The 23224-nt window shown below is 45.2% G+C and overlaps 1 protein-coding gene and 1 pseudogene across 1 annotated transcript; both read left to right on the top strand.

Annotated features, from left to right (window-relative positions):
* The first annotated feature begins 569 nt into the window (after positions 1-569).
* On the top strand, positions 570-19105 carry LOC115475042 (olfactory receptor 6C3-like). The gene is made up of 3 exons (XM_030210780.1): positions 570-1347; positions 3105-3158; positions 19044-19105. The coding sequence occupies exons 1-3, from the start codon at positions 570-572 to the stop codon at positions 19103-19105; spliced, it is 894 nt and encodes a 297-aa protein (XP_030066640.1).
* A 790-nt stretch (positions 19106-19895) lies between these two features.
* Positions 19896-20890, top strand: LOC115475041 (annotated as a pseudogene).
* The last annotated feature ends 2334 nt before the right edge of the window (positions 20891-23224 follow it).

The raw sequence follows: 23224 nt of genomic DNA, 5'->3' as shown, positions 1-23224 counted from the left end.
CAAAACACATGCATGAAGGATTGCACATGCAGGCCCAATCAGGAAAAGAGTGCACCTTCTTATCACATGGTGTGTAGTATTTCTAAAGAGCATGCACTATCATAGGAAATGACCAAAATGTTCAGAAAAAATGATTCCTGTAATTGACATGAGAAACAACATTCTGGCTGCCCAACCCTAGTACCTGTTTGATATTCTTCTTCTCTTGTTATCTGTCTACAGACTGCAAAAGCTTTCAAATAAATAAATAAATAAATATCTAATATAGGTGTCAATAGAGCTAATTAAAACAAGGAGATGTTTTTGTAATTATTATTTTTAAATTATTGCTTTTCTTTTTACTTTTTGTTTTTAAATTTTTTAAGTGTTGCTCATTTTAGCCTTCTCCTCTAGTCATTTCATTGGCTCTCTAACCATTTCCACATACAGCTCACATTCCTCCTATTGACTGACAAGTGTATTCATTCTGCAGCTTCTTAGTACCTCTCCACTCATATCTGCTATAATGTCAAGCCTTTAGATATATTAGTTTGAATCTTCTGTTTTGCCTTATTCCAACAGCTATCAGAATGGGAGAAATAGAAAAGATGAATCACACCAAGGTTACAGAATTCATCATTTTGGGATTCTTTGAGTTGCCTGAGATGCAGACCCTCCTTTTCCTTGTGTTTTTGATTATTTATCTGATGTCTTTCACAGGGAACCTTCTTATTATATTCACAGTTTGCTCCAATTCCCAACTGCATAGCCCCATGTTCTTCTTCCTCAGCAACTTGTCCTTCCTAGAAATCTGTTACGTGACTGTCACAGTGCCTAAACTGTTAGCAGTGCTCATAGCACAGAATAAGACCATCTCTTTCATGCAGTGTATGATGCAGATGTACCTGTTCCTAGCCTGCACGGTTATTGAGTTCCACATTCTCACCGCCATGGCCTATGATCGCTATGTTGCTATCTGCAAACCCTTGCATTATACCATCATCATGAACAGGAAAGTCTGCATTATTCTAGCCATTGTTTCATGGATAATTGCATTTCTAGATCTAGTCCCTCAAGTTACTTTAATATCTCAATCATCTTTCTGTAGCTCCAATGAAATTAATCATTTCTTCTGTGACATCACAGCATTGATGACTCTGTCATGTTCAGAGACCTATGTCATTGAAACTATAAATTATATCGAAGGTCCACTTGTAGGCTTTACCCCATTCATATTAACAGTTATATCATATGTGTATATTATTTCTGCTGTATTAAAAATCCACTCTGCTACAAGTAGACAAAAAACCTTTTCTACCTGTTCCTCTCACCTCATAGTTGTTCTATTATTTTATGGGACTTCTATTGGTGTGTATTTGAGACCTCAGACTTCTTACTCAATGGACCTTAACAAATCGCTTACTGTAGTGTATATATCTGCAATTTCACTGCTCAACCCTTTGATTTATAGCCTGAAAAATAAGAAACTGAAAGAAACATTATGGAAAACAGCCAAGAGAACTATTTTTCTTCCTGAATTAGTAAAATGCTGCAACATTTCAAAGATGAGTAAACAGTATGGGTGTTAATTTCATAGGCAGCAGCTTATAGGAGATGTCAAAATGGATGCTTATTACATATTTTATAAAGATAACATAGGTGCCCATATGTGTTTACAGAGCTGCCATTCCTGGAGGGAGACTTTTTGACCAGTTCAGGATTTCTGAGAACCTCATTCTGGTGTGTTATGGAACTGCAGCACTGATTACAATGGATAGAATCATGGACTACAAATATTACACTGCTTTGTGACCTGCCAAAAAGTCTCCCTCCTGGAATCAGCTTTAGATTTATAACATGGAGGGGCATTACCATGGGCGGCCATCTCCAGGGCCAGCCCCAGAAAGGGGCAGAGCCAACCGTATTATCGAAAAAGATGGCTGGCCATCTTTTGTTTCGATAATACGGTCGGGGACGGCCAAATCTCAACATTTAGATCAAATGTTGAGATCGCAGGATTTAAAGATGGCCGGATTTAGAGATGGTCGGATATAGACGAGATCGCCAGCTTCGGTTTCCGGCCATAATGGAAACCGAGCCCGGCCATCTTAAATCCAGCCAAACCCAAGCTATTTGGTCATGGGAGGAGCCAGCAGTCATATTGCATTTACCCCTCCTCACATGCCAGGACACCAACCTGGCACCCTAGGGGGCACTGCAGTGGGCTTCAAAAATAACTCCGATGTGCATACTTCCCTTACCTTGTGTGCTGAGCCCCCCACCCCCCCCCCCCCACAAACCCACTTCCCACAACTCTACACCACTACCATAGCCCTTAGGGATGAAGGGGGGCACCTACATGTGGGTACAGTGGGTTTGTGGGGTTTTTGGAGGGCTCACATTTACCATCACATGTGTAACAGGGGGGGATGGGCTTGGGTCTGCCTGCCTGAAATACACTGCACCCACTACAACTGCTCCAGGGACCTGTATACTGCTGAGATGGACCTGAGTATGGCATTTGAGGCTGGCATAGAGGCTGGCAAAAAGTATTTTGAAAGTGTTTTTTTATGGTGAGAGGGGGTTAGTGACCACTGGGGGAGTAAGGGGAGGTCACCCCGATTCCCTCCGGTGGTCATCTGGTCAGGTCTAGCACCTTTTTGAGGCTTGGTCGTGAACAAAAAGGGACCAAGTGAAGCCGGCCAAATGCTGGTCGGGGCCGGCTTTCTTTTTTCAATTATTGGGCGAAGCTGGCCATCTTGCAACCACGCCCCTGTCCGCCCTCGTCCCGCCTTCGCTACTCTATAGACACGCCCCTTTTAACTTTGGCCATCTCCGCGACGGAAAGCAGTTTTTCGCTGGCCAAAATCGGCGTTCGATTATACCGATTTGGCCGGGTTCAGGAGATCACTGGCTATCTCTCGATTTGTGTCGGAAAATGGCCGGCGAGCTCCTTTGAAAATAAGCTAGATAGTCTCTTACTATGACCCGTAGTAGTGCAGAAATACTCTTGCACAATGTACACCTGATCCAAAGAAAGTGTAAATGTGTGTGTACTCTGAGCTTGTTTAAAGAAATGAAAAGTTCAAAAAAAGAGATCTTTTTTTTATGTTGTTTTTACCCAGAGGAACGGAAGAGGCAACAGCAACAGCAGACAGAGGAGCAGGAAGATCCACAAGGTACTAGGCCATGTCCTAGAAAAAGAGACAGAGAAACAGAAAAATGTGGCACATAAAGACCATCAGGGGCATTTTCTAAAGAAAAGGGCGTTCAAAAAGCGACACAAAAGGCACATGGGCGTCCCCGTGAAAAAAGGTCACCCAAATCCAATAATCAAAACCGGGCCATAAGGGTGTCCTCAGTGCGAGGACGCCCATCTATGGTCTTCCCCATAGGGGGCGTGTCATGGGCGGTGTTACGAGATGGGCGCCCCCAGAGTACAACGGCTTACGAAATGGTTTTGCATGGGTCGGAACCTGGGTGTCCTTAGTTAGACCTGAAATAACAGTGACCAGAGTAAGGGGGAAGTCGTCTTTAGACCCATTAGCGATTTTTTGTAGTTGGAGAGTGGCGAGAGCGTTGTTGAGAGAGAAAGCTGACAGTTTGTTCAGTATCTGTTACCTTTGTCTGTGTGCCGCCGGAACGTTTACCCCCCTCACCTGATTCATTTGTGTTTTACCTTTTCAGCTTTCCGTACCCCTTCTAGCCCCCAAACCCAGATACCACTACTCCTTCCTCTATCTCCCCCATCCCCTCTCCCTATCCCTCTCCATTCACTGTCCCCAAGTTCATAATTCATTCCCTTACCTGTTTGTAGTCTCTGTTTGTCTTTGTCCTGTGTACTGCTGCAGCCTGTTTGTGAAGACTGTCATTTGCTGCTTGGAGAGTGAGTGGCTAGAGGGTGTGGCAGGAGAGTTTGTACTGGGTCAGAGAGTGCTTGCAGTGTGTGACTGCATTGTTTGTGGTGAGAGAGTGTCAGCTGTTTGTTGCTGCTGTCTTTTACCAAGTTGGTAGGGAGAGGTGAGCACTGGTGTCACTGCATTGCACCTGTAGTGTGGGGAAATGGAGGCACTAAATGCACAGGTGGCTTACATGTTGGAGGAAAAGGGGAGGCACCACAGGAGGTACTCATGCCCCAGAGTTTTAAGGTCCCATAGCACGCAGTGGTGTGCTGGTAAATGTTTAACAACAGGCTCTCTCCCCGGTCTACCTCTGCACCCCCCCATCCACCTCTGTACCCCTCCCCCTAAATTGCAGAGCTGGCTATAGCCGGGGAGAGAGCCTAGAGGGGGGGGGGGGGGGCAATGCATTGCTCCAGGAAAAAAATATTTTATGATCCCAGGTTCCAATCTAATTCATGTTTAATGTGGGATAAAATGCCATAAATAAGTAAATAAATATAAACTTTTAATGTTGAGCACCTGATTCTCAACATGGACATATTCCAAACACTATAATGAAAATAAAATGATTTTTTTTTTACCTTTGTTGTCTGGTGACTTTGTTTTTCTTATCATGCTGGCCCAGTATCCGATTCTGCTGCTATCGGTCCTCTTAACTCCGTTGTCATGGCTTCCTTTCCATTTATTTCTTTCCTTTCCTCCTTTCTTCTTCATTTCTGGTCCTTCGCAGACTTGACTGTCCAGTGGATCCAGCTTCTGCCTATTTTCTTCATCCATGTGCAGTTTTTCTCCTCTCTTCCTTTTCCCTCATCTCCTTCCTCACTCTTCCCTCTCCTCCATCCATGTCCAGCATTTCTTCTCTCTCCCTTCCCTCTGCTCCATCCATGTCCAGCAACTCTCCTCTCCCCTGCCCCCCTCCAGCCATCCATAACCACCCAGCGATTCTCTGCGCTGCCCTGCCCCTCCTCTAGCCATCCATACCCACCCAGCGATTCTCTCCTCTCCCCTGCTCCTCCTCCAGCCATCCATACCCACCCAGCGATTCTCTCCTTTCCCCTGTCCCCCTCCAGCCATCCATACCCACCCAACGATTCTCCTTGCTCCCCTGCCTCCGTCGCAGCAGCCGCAGTGAAAGCCCGTCTCTAACCTTCACTTCGTTCCCGTCAATGTCCCGCCCTCACAGAAAGAGGAAATGACATCAGAAGAAGGCGGGACACTGACGGGAACGAAGTTAAGGCTAGAGAGGGGGTTTGACTGTGTCTGCTGAGATGGAGGTAATTAGTAAATCATCAATTTAAACCCCCCGGAACGGTGGGGGATGAGGTAAGCATGGCTTGTGGCGCCCTCCTGCCATGCTTACCTCACTTACCGCCGGGTTGCGCTGCCCCTGGGAGCCGGCTCGCCTGCCACAACAACCGGCTTGCAAGAGCTTTAAAAATTTAACAACCAGCTCTTGCGAGCCGGTGCGAGCCGGCTCCAGCACACCACTGCATAGCAGTTTCCTAGACCTCACTGACCTGCAGTGTCTCACTAGGTACCACTTTGATAGGGCTGCCATTCAGCACCATTGTGACCAGATCAAACCCCTCCTGCAGCCCAGGACCCATAGGAACAACCCCATCCCTGTGCACCTGCTTCTCTATATTTTCTGGCCACTGGGAGTTTCTGGGGTATCTGTGTAGTGCAGCACAACAGATACCCCAGCTTCCTAATGGTCAACCTACCTGAGCCCTCAGGCTGTGCTGATATGTCAAGGGACCCAATGCCATGGATCCCCTCCTGGGGCAAGAGCCAATGAATGATTCGCTCAATGGGGGTTAGGTTAGCGGTGTCATCTGCTGGGGGGTTGGCACCAGCCTTCCTCCTGACATCACGCCTCAGCTGGCGCTACTTCCGTTCACAGGCTTCCACATCCCTGCCACAGTGGAAGACCACGTTGAGCCGATCCCTTACTGCCTCCCATTTTCTTTGCTTCATTGTAGCAGCTAGCCTCCGGCCCATGGGAGCAAAGAGATGCATGTGCCTCCTCTGGATTTCTTGAACCAGCAGTTCAATTTCAGGTTCGCTGAAATTACCCTTGTGGGTGGGTGGTTGCTTTGGTGCCATTGTACCAATGCGATGCAAAGAATAGAAAATACAGAGAAGGGCGCTTAAATGCTCTCTCAGGGACGCCCATGTGAGAATGAGATGGGTGTACCTGAGATGAGCGTCCTAATTTTGATTATCGACAAAATCCCTAAATGTCTCCAGCTGCTTTGGTGATTTGGGCGTCCTATTTTCGATTATAGGTAGGGAACTATGGGCGTCCCCAGCTGCTCTGTGTTTTGGGCATCCTAATTTCGATTATAGGTAGGAAACTATGGGCGTCCCCAGTTGTTCTGTGTTTTGGGTGTCCTCATTTCGATTAAGGGTGATAATGATAAACGTCCGCAGCTGCTCTTCCCATTTGGAAGTTTGCATTCCCTTTATTGGCGGCTCTTTAAAACGGCTTTCTCTGTGCTTGCACTTTAGAGGGGTTTTTTTTATGGGGTGGTATTTCAAAGTGTTTTAGCTTCAGTTTTAGTAACCTTGTTTTTACCACTGTATGCTTTTGTACACCTGTTTTTTTTTTGTCTCATCTGCTGGAGGGGGGGTTGGCGTCAGCCTTCCTCCTGACATCACCGCCACTTCCGTTTGCAGTCTTCCACATCCCTGCCACAGTGGAAGACCGGTTGAGCTGGTCCCTTACTGCCTCCCTTTCTCTCTGCTTCTTTGTAGCAGCCAGCATCTGGCCCGCGGGAACAAAGAGATGCATGTGCCTCTTCTGGATTTCCTGAACAAGCAGTTCAATTTCAGGGTCGCTGAAATTACCCTTGTGGGTGGGTGGTTGCTTTGGTGCCATTGTACCAATGCGATGCAAAGAATCTTGTACCACAAGTTCAAGGTTAGCTCATACCTCTCAGCCACCTCTTCCCTTTCTGCTATGTAGGTGTTAAACAAACACTTCTTGCATCCTGCAGGACAGCTGGTCAAGTAATACATTGCACTTTGAGAGCCATGATTGTTTCTATCCAATTCATTGTACAGATGTTTTGTTCTCTATTGGACACAGTTGTGGCTGCCTGTGGGGTGGGGGAGGGGGAAAGGCCCTGAGAATGGATGCGTACATCCCTCATGGTCAAGGGCTCCCCATTCTCTCTATGTTCTCTGCATTCAAATCTTACCTTTATTTTCAACTGGTTCGAGGGTATCCGCAGCAGGTAGTTTTTCTCCTGCTTTCCACCTCATGTGTCTCCCCGCTAGGTTCCATCCTTTGTTATGCGGTGAACCCCAGTCACCTTTTATGAAGTGCCCACCCATTCTCAAGGTTGCTGGGGGTGGGGAGGAGGGGGAAGCATATATAGTTATGGAACAACATTTCTAAATTCTATCCTACAAACTATTTTCAAGGTGGCCACAGGTGCGTGCCTACCACGGCCTTGAGCCCTTAAGTCATAGTAAGGGAGAAGGGTTCTGGCTACAGTTCCTATTCTAAATTACCTGCAGGTGGCTACAGCCCGGTGCCTATAATTCCCCTAGCCGTGCTCTTCTGTACCTGATGTATTATATTGCAATTGTGATGAAGTAAACATCCATCTAATGCTTTTACCGTTGTTTTCCCTTTTCTCCTCAGCACTATATACCATTGCTGATACATTCAATGTGAAAAGATGACCAAGCTGTTTGTAGCTCTTTCCTGGCCCTCACCAATGTGGTTTAGTTGTGGGTAAGGGTGTCTGGTGATCAGAGAGCAAACATCGTCTATGCGCTACCTATGGTTATCTCCAAGTTTCTACTTGGCAGATCATTAGTGCTAGACAACATACCAATTATTTACACAACTCTGTGCTGTGGGGCTCTATGGTAAGGGGGGGAGAGGCTGGATGGGCATTTGTGTTCCTCAACAGAAATGCCCACCCAGCCCCCCCCCCCCTTACCATACAGCCATGCAGTTTGGAAGGAACAGGTGGCCTTCTGTATGGCCACACTTATCACATATATGTACTAAAGTTTCTCTGTCGCAGTTCACCTGTCATGCAACCCAGATTGCTGCCTCCTTTCAAATCAACCCCAGCATTTGATAATATGTAGTGCCAAAGTAGAGACACACACCCTGTTATATCAAAAATATGAAACATATTTAACAAACCAAAAAATAGAACTATGTACAATTTGGTTTTTTTTTTTGTTTTTTTACAAAGTTTCTCAAGGGAGGCCTTGTCCTCCTCCCTGCATGGCCCTTTGCAGCAGGCTAACGAGCAGCACCAGGAGCAGCCTCTGCGTCCTGAAGTGCTGCTCATTAGCCTGCCACATTGCCGACATCTCCAGCCTCATCGCTGACACCTCCTGCAGCAACTGGTTTTGGCTATTCACCAGTTGCTGCAGGAGGCGCAGTGCTGGGGCTGGGGATGGGGTTGGGGATGGTGATGGGGTTGGTGCTGGGGATGGTGTAGAGAGGGATGAAGGTGTTGGACCCTCCTCCTTGAGGGGAGGCATATAATGCCAGGGGTCCTCCTGCTCGACTACTGCTGCAGGCAGTCAAGCCTCCTCCTCCTGCTCCTCCTCCTCCACCACCGAAGCAGGCAGTCCTGCCTCCTCCTCCTGCCCCTGCTCTTGCTCCTGCTGCTGGCGCCCTGTGTATGTAAAAGGATTGTCCTTGAGATCAGCACAATCAACCTGGCTTGCATAGTGCAGTAGCTGGCTGGCATGAGGCAGGAATGGGGAAAGGTGGGGTCAGTGGTGAGCCCTGGGCTAGACACATGGGATGTGAGATGCATGAGATGACATGACAGGGACCCCTGGAGGCTGATCTGAAAAAGGAATACACTAAAAGATGTGTTGGCAGGGAACACTCATTCCTCAGCACCATGTTAGCATTTTGAGTTGTGTCTATGGTAGGATGACCATTTGTTTTGTTTTTTTTTTGGGGGGGGGAGGATGGGGTGGAAGCGCTATTTCTTTACATTACTTTCAAATCATGCTATAACATCCACTAAGAGCAGGACATCAGGCAAGAATGCCATGAAACCATATCCACCCCAGAAAGAGGGATACAGAAGTGAGGCATCTCAGAGGAGGTTAGTTGAAAGTTACAGCCACACTCATGGAAGGGTAGCTGCAACCTCAGGCCTTGAACTGGGACAGAGGTGTTATGACTTACTAGTTGCCTATTAGCCACATGGAAACTGAACATGATATTTGCATTATTCAATAAATTCATTTACAAAGGACTACAGGTGCCCCGTTTATAATACTTACGTCGAGCCCTGAGGTGCCGTCGCACACTCCGGACAAGGCCAGGGTTGTCCCTCCGTATCCGGTGGTACCTCCACCTCAGGGACTCTAAATCCCTGCGCATACCAAAATGTCTGCAAGATATAATTTTGTACTCCAGGAGTCAGGGGATGGCCCTGCTTGCCTTCACAACACAAATTCACATTGGTACAGGTGATGTCATTGAGGTGGACATGAGGGCAGAGACTACCGTTTGTGTGCAGTATTGTAAGGCTGTGGGAATGGTTTTCCTTTCTAGTACATAGATTCTATTAATGAATGTGCATGTGCACATATCACTGATTACCCTTGAATGCAGACTACAGTTAGTGCTTACATTGCTGAGGGAGCTCTTATATGTGTAGCTACAGGAGGGGAATCTGATAGACCAGGACTAGGGGGGGGGGGGGGGGAGGAAACAAACAGTTACCTTTGTAAGCTGTCTCTTATATGACTCCAGGCTCTTATTGAGACAGTCCTGGGAGGCAGGTGGTGGTGGTACATAAATAGCCTGCGACGGTGCCTCAGGCACAGCTGCACCAAGAGCAGACTCTCAGCAATGGTGAAGTTTGGCTCGCGTCTAAGAGACATATTTCTCAGTGAATAACCGTTGAAAAATGTCCATTGCCTTATATAGATGCCCATGCGTGATGGACGTCCCTATGTGTACACTTCCATATATGGATGACAATCCCATATATGGACGGGTCAGCAAGTGAACGTCCATGACGTGCATGGGCCATCGCTACGCATGCGGAGCCTGGATGAGTACATATTCACACGTGCAGACCCTTCCTTATATGGATCATTATCAAGTGTGCGAACCTCTTCATATTTACACAATAAAATATGTATGTTCCTTATATTTTCCATAGCTCCATGTTTCGTAAGTACAGCACATGTAGTTGCGCACATCCAGGTAGGGAAATATAAGGAACGTTCATAAGTGCAAAGTCCAGTAAAAAGGACGTGTTTCTCACAGAACTGCCGAAGGACGTCCCTCTTACAGGCCCGCCGTCCTTCAGCAGGCCTAGTAAGATGGACGTCCTTCTGCAGTTCTGTGATAAACACGTCTTTGTTATTGGACTTTGCATTTATGAATGTTCCTTATATTTCCCGTACCTGGATGTGTGCGACTACATGCGCTGCACTTGTGGAACAACCAGGTAGATCAGAGAAGTCCGAAGTATAGTAATAAGGACATCTTTCTCGAAGAACCGCCGAAGGAAGTTGTGGTTCTGGATTTTTCCTATACTTTGGGCGCACCTGATTTGGGCGTTTTGAACTGCGATAATGGAATATCTAAGGACGTCCATACTATTTTTCGATTATACCTACCTGATTTTGGCCGACTTTGCGAGGGTGTCTTCATTCATACTTGGACAAACTTTTCAAAATGCCCCTTCACATTGCCTATCCAGTCTGCCTATCCACGCCGTCTATTCTCCCTATCCCTATCCTTTACATTTATAGTATAGCCTCCTACTATGACCCCTAGTAGTGCAGAAATACTCTTGTACAATGTACACCTGATCCAAAGAAAGTGTAAATGTGTGTGTACTCTGAGCTTGTATAAACAAATGAAAAGTTCCAAAAAAGTGATCTTTTTTTTGTTTTGTTTTTACCCAGAGGAAGAGAAGAGGCAGCAGCAACAGCAAACAGAGGAGCAGGAAGATCCACAAGGTACTACACGGACCAAGGCCCATCCCCCCCTACCTGTTACACTTGTGGTGGTAAATATGAGCTCTCCAAAACCCACCAGAAACCCACTGTATGCACATGTAGGTGCCCCCCTTCATCCCTAAGGGCTATGGTAGTTGTTTACAGTTGTGGGGAGTGGGTTGGGGGGGTGGGGGGCTCAGCACTGAAGGTAAGGGAGCTGTGCACCTGAGAGCAATTTGTGATGTCCACTGCAGTGCCCCCTAGGGTGCCTGGATGGTATCCTGACATGTGAGGGGGATCAGTGCACTATGAATGCTGGCTCCTCCCATGACCAAGTGCCTTGGATTTGGTCGTTTTTGAGATGGGCGTCCTCGGTTTCCATTATCAGTGAAAATTCGAGGTCACCCATCTCTAAGGTTGACAATCTCAACATTTAGGTAGACCATCTCTTAGGGCAACCTAAATGTTGAGATTTGGTCATCCATCTTGTTTCGATTATATGATGGGCGCCCTTAGAGATGGTCGTCCCCATTTGATTATGCCCCTCCATATTGCCTATCCAGTCTGCCTATCCATGCTGTCTATTCTCCCTATCACTCCCCTAGAGATCTTATGCACTTGTCTCAAGCAATCTTGAATTCAGATACTGTTTTCCTCTTCACCTCTTCCACTGGGATTCCGTTCCATAAATTCATTACCCTTTCCATAAGGAAGTATTTCCTCAGGTTACTTCTGAGTCTATCACCTTTCATAATCATAATCATCATGTGCCACCTTGTTCCAGAGCTTGCTTTCAATTGAGAGAGACTTGCCTCCTGTATATTTAAATGCCTTGATCATATCTCCCCTCTCCCACCTTTCTTTCAAAGTACAGAAATCGAGATCTTTAAGTCTATCCCCATATGCTTTATGACGAAGACCACTGACCATTTTAGTAGCCACCCTCTGGACTGGCTCCATCCTGTTTATATCTTTTTGAAGATGCGGTTTCCAGAATTGTACACAATATTCTAAATGAGGTCTCACCAGGGTCTTATACAGTGGCATCATCACCTCCTTTTTCCTATTGGTCATTTCTCTCCCTATGCACTCAAACATCCTTCTAGATTTCATTGTCACTTTTTTCTATGTGTTTGGCCACCTTAAGGTCATCACATATGATCACACCCAAGTCTTGCTCCTTTTTCATGCACAGAAGTTCTTCTTCACTCCCTAAACTGCACCATTCCCTCAGGGTTTTGCAGCCCAAATGCATGACCCTGCATTTTTTAATATTAAATTTAAGCTGCCAAATTCCAGACCATTCCTTTAGCTCAGTGGCATACCTAGGGTAGTTGACTCCCGGGGCTGGTCATTTTTTAACACCTCCCTCCAAAATAAAGTACTGGGCATACTGAAAATACAACACTCAGGACCTATAGAGCAATTCTACCATACCATAAGCAGTAATGTCTAAGAGTCACACAAGGAAAAGGAAAGCATCTTAAACACTACAGTGAGCACTAGAACATCAATTCACCTCTTGTAAAACGAAACCAGACAGAATAATACAGATCGTCGATCGTGTACAGTCAATGCCAACTGAAAGCCATGTCTTTTTCACAAACACAGGTACACCCTAATCCACTGTAGAATAAGTAATCATAAACTTTCTATTTAGACAAAAATTAAACTGAACCCCCTAGATGCCAGACTCTGTATACAATGCAACACCACAGAAACAGAAAATGTCCCCTAGTACTGTGCAAAATATAAAGACAGCAGATGTAAATTTGAGAAAACTAACAAATACCAATCACTACTTTACATCCAGTCCAGTAATCCATGTTCGTGTTTTGAAATCCATCAGTAGGTTTCACCACAGTTACCCTTGGAAACCTGAATTTCCCGTGGGGACACGGGTGCCTTGAGGGGGAGGTACTGTTACGATTGTGGCCGTGACTCCTCTTTTGACTCACCTTATTTCTGCTGGTCAGCTCATGAGCTGGCTTCTATCTGCATTGTTGTGTTTGTCCTGTGTGTTCGAAGCCTCACTTTGGTGTTCAGTGTGTAGGGTTTCTACTTCCTGTGTGTTTCAAGCCTCACCTTGGGTTCAGTGTATTTGCTGTCTTTATCCTGGTTGTAAGGAAGTGGTGCACTTTCATTCGGTGCCTTTGCAATGCCAAAGGTCCCCAGGTTAGTCTGTGTGCAGTGTAGCACTTCTGCCTTATTCTAGTCTGTGTGTCTGCGGGCTCTTCTGTGTCTTGTTTTCTTAATTTGCGTGCCTGTGCGCACTTCTGCCTTTAGCCTTAGTTCTGTTGTTTGTGTGGGTTGGCTTTGTGTTCTGCCTAGTCTGCCTTGCTTGTTCTAGCCCCTCTTCCTTAGCTTCAGCCATAGTTCTGTTGTTTGTCTGTGTGGGTCAGCTTTGTATACTGCTTTTGTCCTCCCTGTTTGTCTTCAGCTCCAGTCCCCTTCCTGCTTGTCTCTGCCCTGTTTGCTTTCAGCTCCTGTTTCTGCCAAGCTTGTTTGTAAATCCTGAATCCTGCCTGAGTATCCTGAATCCTGTTCTTCCCAAGCTTGTTTGTAAATCCTGAATCCTGCCTGAGTGTCCTGAATCTTGTTCCTGCCAACCTTGTTTGTAAATACTGAATTGTGCCTAAGTTTCCTGAATCCTTTTCCAGCCAAGCCAAGTCCATTCCAGCATTTGGTTCCAGTCCAATCAAGCCAAGTCTGTTCTAGCATTTGGTTCCAGTCCAGCCAAGCCAAGTCCGATCCAGCATTTGGTTCCAGCCAAGCCAAGCCCGTTCCTGAATCCGATTCCAGCTAAACCAAGTGCATCCTGAATCCTGTACAGTCCTGCTTGGGGGAGGTTTGCCTCCTGCTGCCGCTCGACGACAGTAGAACAAGTGCTCAAGTTGTTCCAGAGTTCATGCCTGTTTGTTCAAAGCCTGTGATTGTGACGCATCCCTTGTCACTTATTCTCTCCTAAACCTCCCTCTGGTCTGGGCTCTTAACCCTCCCACTCATGCTGTTCTCCCTCCCCCCAGTGAATCTGGAGTGTTCTACACCAATTCTAGTAATCCCATGGGGAAATTCCCAAACTCAATCTAGCAGGGGAATTACACAATTTTAACACACCCATGCCCCTATCCTGTCAACACCCCCTTGCATTTATGCAGTATGCAACGTGCACACTCACATTCTAGAATATCGCTGAGCATACACATGTACTAGTATTCTATGATCTTAGCACACAAATGGTACTTATATTTAGGTGCTATGGTTACAGAATGAAGGAATATATACACTATCACACATTGTGGAAGTCATGGGATACTATTTTCCCACAGAAGGACTACCAACTACCACAATTTTGAGGGCCAAATGGCTTATCCTTGCTCTGTTAAAGAGGGAGCTGAAGAATATAGAGCCCGAGATGCTAGGGTTTTGTTTGTTCTCAACCCCATAACTATGTGGAAAAAGAAAGGGAAGATGGAAGAGTTTCTGGATAGCTTAAATCTGACTATGAGACAGTGAGGGGCATAACTGAATGGGTCGACCATCTCTAAGGGCACCCATCTCTAAGGTCAGCGCTGCAAAGGGGCGGGGCAACCCGTATTATCAAAACAAGATGGATGTACATCTTTCATTTCGATAATACGGTTGGGGACGCCTAAATCTCAACATTTAGGTCGACCTTAGAGATGGTCATCTCCGGTTTTCAGCGATAATGGAAACCAAGGACACCCATCTCAAAAATGACCAAATCCAAGGCATTTGCTCGTGGGAGGAGCCAGCATTCGTAGTGCACTGGTCCCCCTTACATGCCAGGATACCAACCGGGCACCCTAGGGGGCACTGCAGTGGACTTCAGAAATGGCTACCAGGTACATAGCTCCTTTACCTTGAGTGGTGAACCCCCAAAACCCACTCCCCACAACTGTACACCACTACCATAGCCCTTAGGGATGAAGGGGGGCACCTACATGTGCGTACAGTGGGTTTCGGGTGGGTTTTGGAGGGTTCACATTTACCATCACAAGTGTAACAGGTAGGATGGGATGGGCTTGGGTCCGCCTGCCTGAAGTGCACTGCACACACTAAAAACTGCTCCAGGGACCTGCATACTGCTGTGATGGAGCTAGGTATGACATTTGAGGTTGGCGTAGAGGCTTGGAAAAAATGTTTTTTAAATTTTTTTGGGGGGTGGGAGGGGGTTGGTGACCACTGGGGAGTAAGGGGAAGTCATCCACGATTCCCTCTGGTGGTCATCTGGTCAGTTCTAGCACCTTTTTGAGACTTGATCCTGAAAAAAAGGGACCAAGTAAAGTCGGCCAAATGCTCATCATGTACGCCGTTCTTTTTTCCATTATCGGCCGAGGACGCCCATCTGTTAGCCACGTCCCCATCCCACCTTCGGTACACTGCTAACACGCCCCCGGGAACTTTGGTCATCCCCACGACGGAAAGCAGTTGAGGATGCCCAAAATTGGCTTTCGATTATGCCGATTTGGGCAACCCTGAGAGAAGGACGTCAATCTCTCGATTTGTGTCAGAAGATGGGCGCCCTTCTCTTTCGAAAATAAGCATGAGTGGGTACGCCAACCTCAGTAATAGAAATGGCAAGTGCCAAGTTGATCCAAGGTGGTGTATATTCAGTCTTGATCAAAATTGAGTGCAGAGACACAGTTCCAGACAGATTCACTCAACATAGGCCATGTTTCAGCTTTCAAGCCTTCATCAGGAGTTGACTGCACTTGTAGACTGTGATCAAATTTTCAAGAGAACTCAAATGACAAAAAAAGAAACAGAAGCAGCTGCTCAGATTTAAAACTCCAAATTCAATATCTATGTCGCAGAAATTTGCTAAAAACACAATTGTTAACATCTAAAGCATACTCTAGAGGTTGCCCTGGAAGTAGTTGACCCCTTTCACCAGTGGCGTTCCTAGGGCGGCTGACACCCAGGGTGGATCGCCGATGCGCCCCCCCCCCCCCCCTGGGTGCAGCGCGACTCCCTCACCCCCGGCGAAAGGACACCCTCCCGGGTGCATTTTTACTTGCTGGGGGGGTGCTGCTCGCCTGTCTGCTTCGCTTGTTCCATGCTCCCTCTGCCCCGGAACAGGAAGAAACCTGTTACGGGGCAGGGGGAGCACGGAATGAGCAGAGTAGACAGGCGCGCGGCACCCCCCCAGCGGCGTGCACCCGGGGCGGACCGCCCCCACTGCCCCCCCCCTTGATACACCACTGCCTTTCACTAACCTCAGTCAATGCTAGAGAACCCTAGGTTGTAAGAAAGATAGTATCTACTACTACTTCTACTACTTACCATTTCTATCCAAGGCAGACAATCAGGATAAATAAGAAATTGAGTTTGTGTGTGTGTGTGTGTGTGGGGGGGGGGGGGGGGGGGGGGGTTCAGCGTCATTTATTATGGGAATGAATAAAGCAAAATGGATATTAATCAGGTGAGTTAAAAGCAGCCTTAAAAATGTGGGCTTCTAATGTGGATTTGTATAGTGCCAGAGACGCTATTGCAGCTGCTTACCAGCCCCGTGACCAGGGACCTCTACCCTACTTTAGTTGTGAAGAAAGAGGTGATTTCCTCATGAAATGACCAGAAGGCTTTTTGAGCCATAACACACTTGTGGTGTTTCACTGCAAGTCGCAGTAGGGCATGTGCTTAGTAATGATATGCATTTGCATATTTTACATCTCATTACTTCCTAATCCACAGCAATTCAAATATCACCGTGGTATTTTTGGTCAAGCAGCATTAGGGCAATATAAATTACATTTAGGCCCAAATAACATAACTTAAGGCCCTTACGCTGCTTGATGAATTTCCCCCCTCAGTTTCACTGTCCATTAAGAATTTCTTCAGCCATTCAGTAACTCATTAAGCCCCCTTGCCAATTTTAAGCTCTGTCAGCAAAATACATCTTTGTGCAATGCTGTCATCATATACATTTTAAATTGTTATACTTTTGTTTATGCTGCACACCTGAAGCCTAGAAATTCTTTAGGGCTTTTTGTCTCATAGGTCCCAGAAGTCACTTAAATACAACTGCCTGATCCAAGTCCTTGCTATCAGAAGAAAAGATTCTTTGCAACAAACTTAACTACAAAAAAGTGAGTATATCTTTCCGTGTCTATATTTTGAACACATGGAGGGGCATAATCGAATGAAAACGTCTATCTCCATGGGCGTTTATCTCCGAGAATGGGTCCGTGAAGGGGCGGACCGAACCGTATTTTCGCAAAAGAATAGACGTCCATGTTTTATTCGACAATGTGTGAGCTGGGCGTTTTTGTTTTTCAGCGATAATGGAAAATGAAAGCGCCCAGCTCAAAAACGAATAAATCCAAGGCATTTGTTCGTGGGAGGGGCCAGGATTCGTAGTGCACTGGTCCCCCTCACATGCCAGGACACCAACCGGGCACCCTAGGGGGCACTTTTACAAAAACACAAAAAAAGGTAAAAGAGCTCCCAGGTGCATAGCACCCTTCCCTTGTGTGTTGAGCCCCCCAAATCCCCCTCAAAACCCACTGCCCACAAGTCTACACCATTACTATAGCCCTAAGGGGTGAAGGGGGGCACCTACATGTGGGTACAGTGGGTTTGGGGGGGTTGGACGACTAAGCATTAAGCAGCACAATTGTAACAGGTGGGGGGGGATGGGCCTGGGTCCACCTGCCTGAAGTCCACTGCACCCCCTAACAACTGCTCCAGGGACCTGCATACTGCTGCCAGGGAGGTGGGTATGACATTTGAGGGTGAAAATAAAACTTGTGAAATATCATTTTTTGTGGTGGGAGGGGGTTAGTGACCACTGGGGGAGTCAGGGGAGGTCATCCCTGATTCCTTCCGGTGGTCATCTGATCATTTAGGGCACTTTTTGGGGCCTTATTCGTGAAAAAACAGGGTCCAGGAAAAGTGCCCTAAATTCTAGCTACAAACGCATACTTTTGTTCCATTATCGGCGAAAGGCGCCCATCTCTCTTCAGCCGATAACCACGCCCCAGGTCCGCCTTCGCCACACCTCTGACACACCCCCATCAACTTTGTCCGCATCTGCGACGGAGTGCAGTTGAAAACGTCCAAAATCGGCTTTGGCTTATACCGATTTATTCATTTTTGGGAGATAAACGTCTATCTCCCGATTTGGGTTGCAATATAGACATTTTTCTCTTTCGATTATAAGCAGGAAAGTCATGTACAGCTATGAAACTGTGGGACCTAATGTTTATGTTTATATTTATTTAAAATTTAATGTACTACCTAACTTAAGCAGACCAAAGTGTTTTACAATTAAATACAATAACATATATCAAAAAACTAAAAATAACTATAATGTGATAGGAAAGACCTCTATTCATTCATATAGACAACTTTCACTCAAATTATAAAGTGCATAAGTTTTATATTTCACATGAGTGGGAAAGCGCAGGGTACAAATGTAACAAAAATAAAATAAAAAATAGTAATATACTCGTTCATTAAAATTACTATCCATAATAAAAGCCTCTTTAAAAAATTTTAAGAGTTCTAAAAATTTCCTCTTGGCTAACAAAATTTGGAAGTTGATTCCATTGAGAAGGAGCTAAATAAAAGAAAGCTCGAGACCTGGTTAAGTTTAACCTTGCACTTCGTAAAGAAGGTACTTCTTGTCTATGATCCTGTAAAGATCTTAAAGCCTGCAAGGGAATATATGCAATTGTTAATGAATGTGGATACTCTGGCTGTAATGTATAATATGCCTTTTATCCTATATATATCCTCAGTAACCAATGGTATTCCAAATAAACAGGCATCATGAGATTCTTTTACAAAGCTGTGGCAAAAGGGGGCCTGCGTTGGCATCGGTGTGTATTTCTGATGCACACTGAGGCCCCCTTTCACTGCAGCAGGTAAAATGTCTTTCTTTTTTTAAGAAATGGCCATGCAGCAAGTGAAGCACTTGCTGCACAGCTATTTTAGTGTGTGTGTGGGGGGGGGGGGGGGGGGGGGAGCCCTTACTGACACTCATTGAGGTGGCGGTAAGGGCTCCAGTGCTAACCCAGCACTAAGATTACCGCCGGGTACCACCGCTTTGTAAATGGGGCACTATATGATCAAATGTCCTACTGTTACCTAACAGGGATTACATTAATATTTTCTTGAAAGTAAATTAAATTTTGGAATTGAACTGTGATGCATGTTTTATAACTTGTGATGATGTCTATGCAGTTGATGTGCTGTATGATCCTCACAAATCTCCAGGCTATACCACCATTGAAAGCAGTGCATGAAACTGCTGCAGAAACAAGACCATATGCTTGTTCATTTGCAAGATCAGTTTTGTGGAATATCTTACCCATAACTGCGCTAATTGGCTTGTTTTTCAATTAAGTTGCACACAAATTGGGTGTATATCCAAATTTGCACGTGCAATTTCAGCACCATATATAGAATTAGAACATATATGGAAAGAGGGTTCACTATTTCAGAAAGAGTCCACAATGTTTCCCAATAGTGAAACCAAAACACATACATGAATGATTGCACATGCAGGCTCAATTAGGAAAAGAGTGCACCCTCTTATCACATGGTGTGTAGTATTTCTAAAGAGCATGCACTATCATAGGAAATTACCAAAATGTTCAGAAAAAATGATTCCTGTAATTGACACGAGAAACAACATTCTGGCTGCCCAACCCTAGTACCTGTTTGATATTCTTCAGTGTTCTCTTGTTTTCTGTCTACAGACTGCAAAAGCTTTCAAATAAATACATTTCTAATCTAGGTGTCAGTAGAGCTAATTAAGGAGATGTTTTTGTAATTATTATTTTTAAATTAATGTTTTTCTTTTTACTTTTTGTTTTTAATTTTTTTAAGTGTTGCTCATTTTAGCCTTCTTCTCTAGTCATTTCATTGGTTCTCTAACCATTTCCACATACAGTTCACATTCCTCTTATTGACTGACAAGTGTATTCATTCTGCAGCTTCTTAGTACCTCTCCACTCATATCTGCTATAATGTCAAGCCTTTAGATATATTAGTTTGAATCTTCTGTTTTGCCTTATTCCAACAGCTATCAGAATGGGAGAAATAGAAAAAATGAATCACACCAAGGTTACAGAATTCATCATTCTGGGATTCTTTGAGTTGCCTGAGATGCAGCCCCTCCTTTTCCTTGTGTTTTTGATTATCTATCTGATGTCTTTCACAGGAAATCTTCTTATTATATTCACAGTTTGCTCCAATTCCCATCTAAACAGCCCCATGTTCTTCTTTCTCAGCAACTTGTCCTTCCTAGAAATCTGTTACGTGACTGTCACAGTGCCTAAACTGTTAGCAATGCTCATATCACAGAATAAGACCATCTCTTTCATGCAGTGTATGATGCAGATGTACCTGTTTCTGGCCTGCACGGTTACTGAGTTCTACATTCTCACCGCCATGGCCTATGATCGCTATGTTGCCATCTGCAATCCCTTGCATTACGCTATGATTGTGAACAGGAAAGTCTGCATAATTCTAGTCATTGTTTCCTGGATGACTGGATTTCTAGATCTAGTCCCTCAAGTTACTTTAATATCTCAATCATCTTTCTGTAGCGCCAATGAAATTAATCATTTCTTCTGTGACATCACAGCATTGATGACTCTGTCATGTTCAGAGACCTATGTCATTGAAACTATAAATTATATTGAAGCTTCACTTTTAGCTTTGTCCCCATTCATATTAACAATTATATCATATGTGTATATTATTTCTGCTGTATTAAAAATCCACTCTGCTACAAGTAGACAAAAACCTTTTCTACCTGTTCCTCTCACCTCATAGTCGTTCTATTATCTTATGGAACTTCCGTTGGTGTGTATTTGAGACCTCAGACTTCTTACTCAATGGACCTTAACAAATTGCTTACTGTAGTGTATATAACTGCAATTCCACTGCTCAACCCTTTGATTTATAGCATGAGAAATAAGAAACTGAAAGAAACATTATGGAAAACAACCAGGAGAACTATTTTTCTTCCTGAATTAGTAAAACGCTGCACACAGCATTTGTTTGCAACATTTCAAAGATGAGTAAAGAGTATGGGTATTAATTTCATACAGCTTATAGGAGATGTCAAAAAGGATGCTTATTACATGTTTTATAAAGATAACATAGGTGCCCAAATTTATTTATTTATTTATTGTATTTGTATCCCACATTTTCCCACCTCTTTGCAGGCTCAATGTGGCTTACAATGTATCATTATTAGTAGAAATTGATTGGAAAAAAACAGTTAGTGTTGTATACAGAGTAGCGTAATCAAAATTGAACAGATAGGTATAAGTAGAAAACAGTTCTTATAATAGGTAGTTGGGGATGTCATGAAGAATAATGTAAGCGTAAGTTAAATAAGCAGATATAAGCAATATCAGTGCAGATAGTAGATAAGGTGGTGAGATAGTATGTTTATAGTTGGTATGCCTTGTTGAAGAGTTGGGTCTTCAGGGATTTGCGAAAGTTAGTTGGTTCATAAGTAGTTTTTATGTTGCACGGCAATGCGTTCCATAACTGTCTACATAGGTAAGAAAAGTTTGTGTTTACAGAGCTGCCATTCCTGGAGGGAGACTTTTTGTCCAGTTCAGGATTTCTGAGAACCTCATTCTGGTTGTTATGGAACTGCAGCACTGATTACAATTGATAGAATCATGGACTACAAATATTACACTGCTTTGGGACCTGCCAAAAAGTCTCCCTCCTGGAATCAGCTTTACATTTATAGCATAGTCTCCTACTATGACCCCTAGTAGTGCAGAAATATTCTAGCACCATGTACACCTGATCCAAAGAAAGTGTAAATGTGTGTGTACTCTGAGTTTGTATAACAAATGAAAAGTTCAAAAAAAGAGATCTTTTTTTTGTTTTGTTTTTACCCAGAGGAAGGGAAGAGGCAACAGCAGACAGAGGAGCAGGAAGATCCACAAGGTACTAGGCCATGTCCTAGAAAAAGAGACAGAGAAACAGAGAAAAATGTGACAGATAAAGACCATCAGGGGTATTTTCGAAAGAAAAGGGCATCCAAAAAGCGACACAAATGGGACATGGGCGTCCCCGTGAAAGAAGGTCGCCCAAATCCAATAATCAAAACCGGGCTGTAAGGGAGTCATCAGCAACAGCATAAAGAGAAGCAGGAAGATCCACAAGGTACTACGCCATGTCCTAGAAAAAGAGACAGAGAAACAGAGAAAAATGTGGCAGATAAAGACCATCTAGCTTATTTTCGAAGGAGAAGGGTGCCCATCTTCCGACACAAATCGGGAGGTGGGCGTCCTTCTCCCAAGGTCGCCCAAACCGGCATAATTGAAAGCCGATTTTGGGTGGCCTCAACTACTTCCCCTCATGGAGATAACTAAAGTTCCCGGGGGCATGTTGGCAGCATACCGAAGGAGGGACGGGGGCCTGGTCAACAGAGGGGCATCCTCGGCAGATATTGGAAAAAAGAAGGGCGTCCCTCATGAGCACTGGGTCCAATTTACTTGGTCCCTTTTTTTTCAGGACCGCGTCTTGAAAAGGTGCCCGAACTGACCAGTTGACCACAGGAGGGAATCGGGGATCACCCCACCTTACTCCCCCAGTGGTCACTAACCCCTCCCACCCCCCAAAAAATTTTTTTAAACATTTTTTGCCAGCCTCTATGCCAGTCTCAAATGTCATACCCAGCTCCATCACAGCAGTATGCAGGTCCCTGGAACAGTTTTAGTGGGTGCAGTGCACTTTAGGCAGGCAGACCCAGGCCCATCCCCCCCCTACCTGTTACACTTGTGGTGGTAAATGTGAGCCCTCCAAAACCCACCAGAAACCCACTGTACCCACATGTAGGTGCCCCCTTCACCCTTAGGGCTATGGTAGTTGTGTACAGTTGTGGGAAGTGGGTTTTGGGGGGGGGGGGTTGGGGGGCTCAGCACCGAAGGTAAGGGAGCTATGCACCTGGGAGCAATTTGTGAAGTGCACTGCAGTGCCCCATAGGGTGCCTGGTTGGTATCCTGGCATGTGATGGGGACCAGTGCACTACGAATGCTGGCTCCTCCCACAACCAAATGCCTTGGATTTGGCCGTTTTTGAGATGGGTGTCCTCGGTTTCCATTATCAACGAAAACCGAGGTCGCCCATCTCTAAGCGTGACAATCTCAACATTTAGGTCGACCATCTCTTAGGTCGACCTAAATGTTGAGATTTGGGCATCCCCGACCGTATTATCGAAACAAAAGATGGACGTTCATCTTGTTTCGATTATAGTGGATGCCCCGCCCCTTCATGGCGCTGTCCTTAGAGATGGGCACCCTTAGAGATGGTCATCCCCATTCGATTATGCCCCTCCATATTGCCTATCCAGTCTGCCTATCCATGCCGTCTATTCTCCCTATCAC

The sequence above is a fragment of the Microcaecilia unicolor genome, chromosome 7 (assembly GCF_901765095.1).
Source record: "Microcaecilia unicolor chromosome 7, aMicUni1.1, whole genome shotgun sequence".
Lineage (NCBI taxonomy): Eukaryota > Metazoa > Chordata > Amphibia > Gymnophiona > Siphonopidae > Microcaecilia > Microcaecilia unicolor.
The sequence above is the reverse complement of the archived record's forward strand: the minus strand, read 5'-3'. Positions and strand labels throughout refer to the sequence as shown.

Bases quoted from the DNA above. Each gene is read 5' to 3' on its own strand.
- LOC115475042 (XM_030210780.1), top strand. From the start codon at position 570: ATGGGAGAAATAGAAAAGATGAATCACACCAAGGTTACAGAATTCATC. The intron at 1,348-3,104 runs GTGTGTATTTGA...GTTTTTACCCAG, and splicing joins ATTTTATGGGACTTCTATTG to AGGAACGGAAGAGGCAACAG. The intron at 3,159-19,043 runs GTACTAGGCCAT...ATGTCTATGCAG, and splicing joins GGAGCAGGAAGATCCACAAG to TTGATGTGCTGTATGATCCT.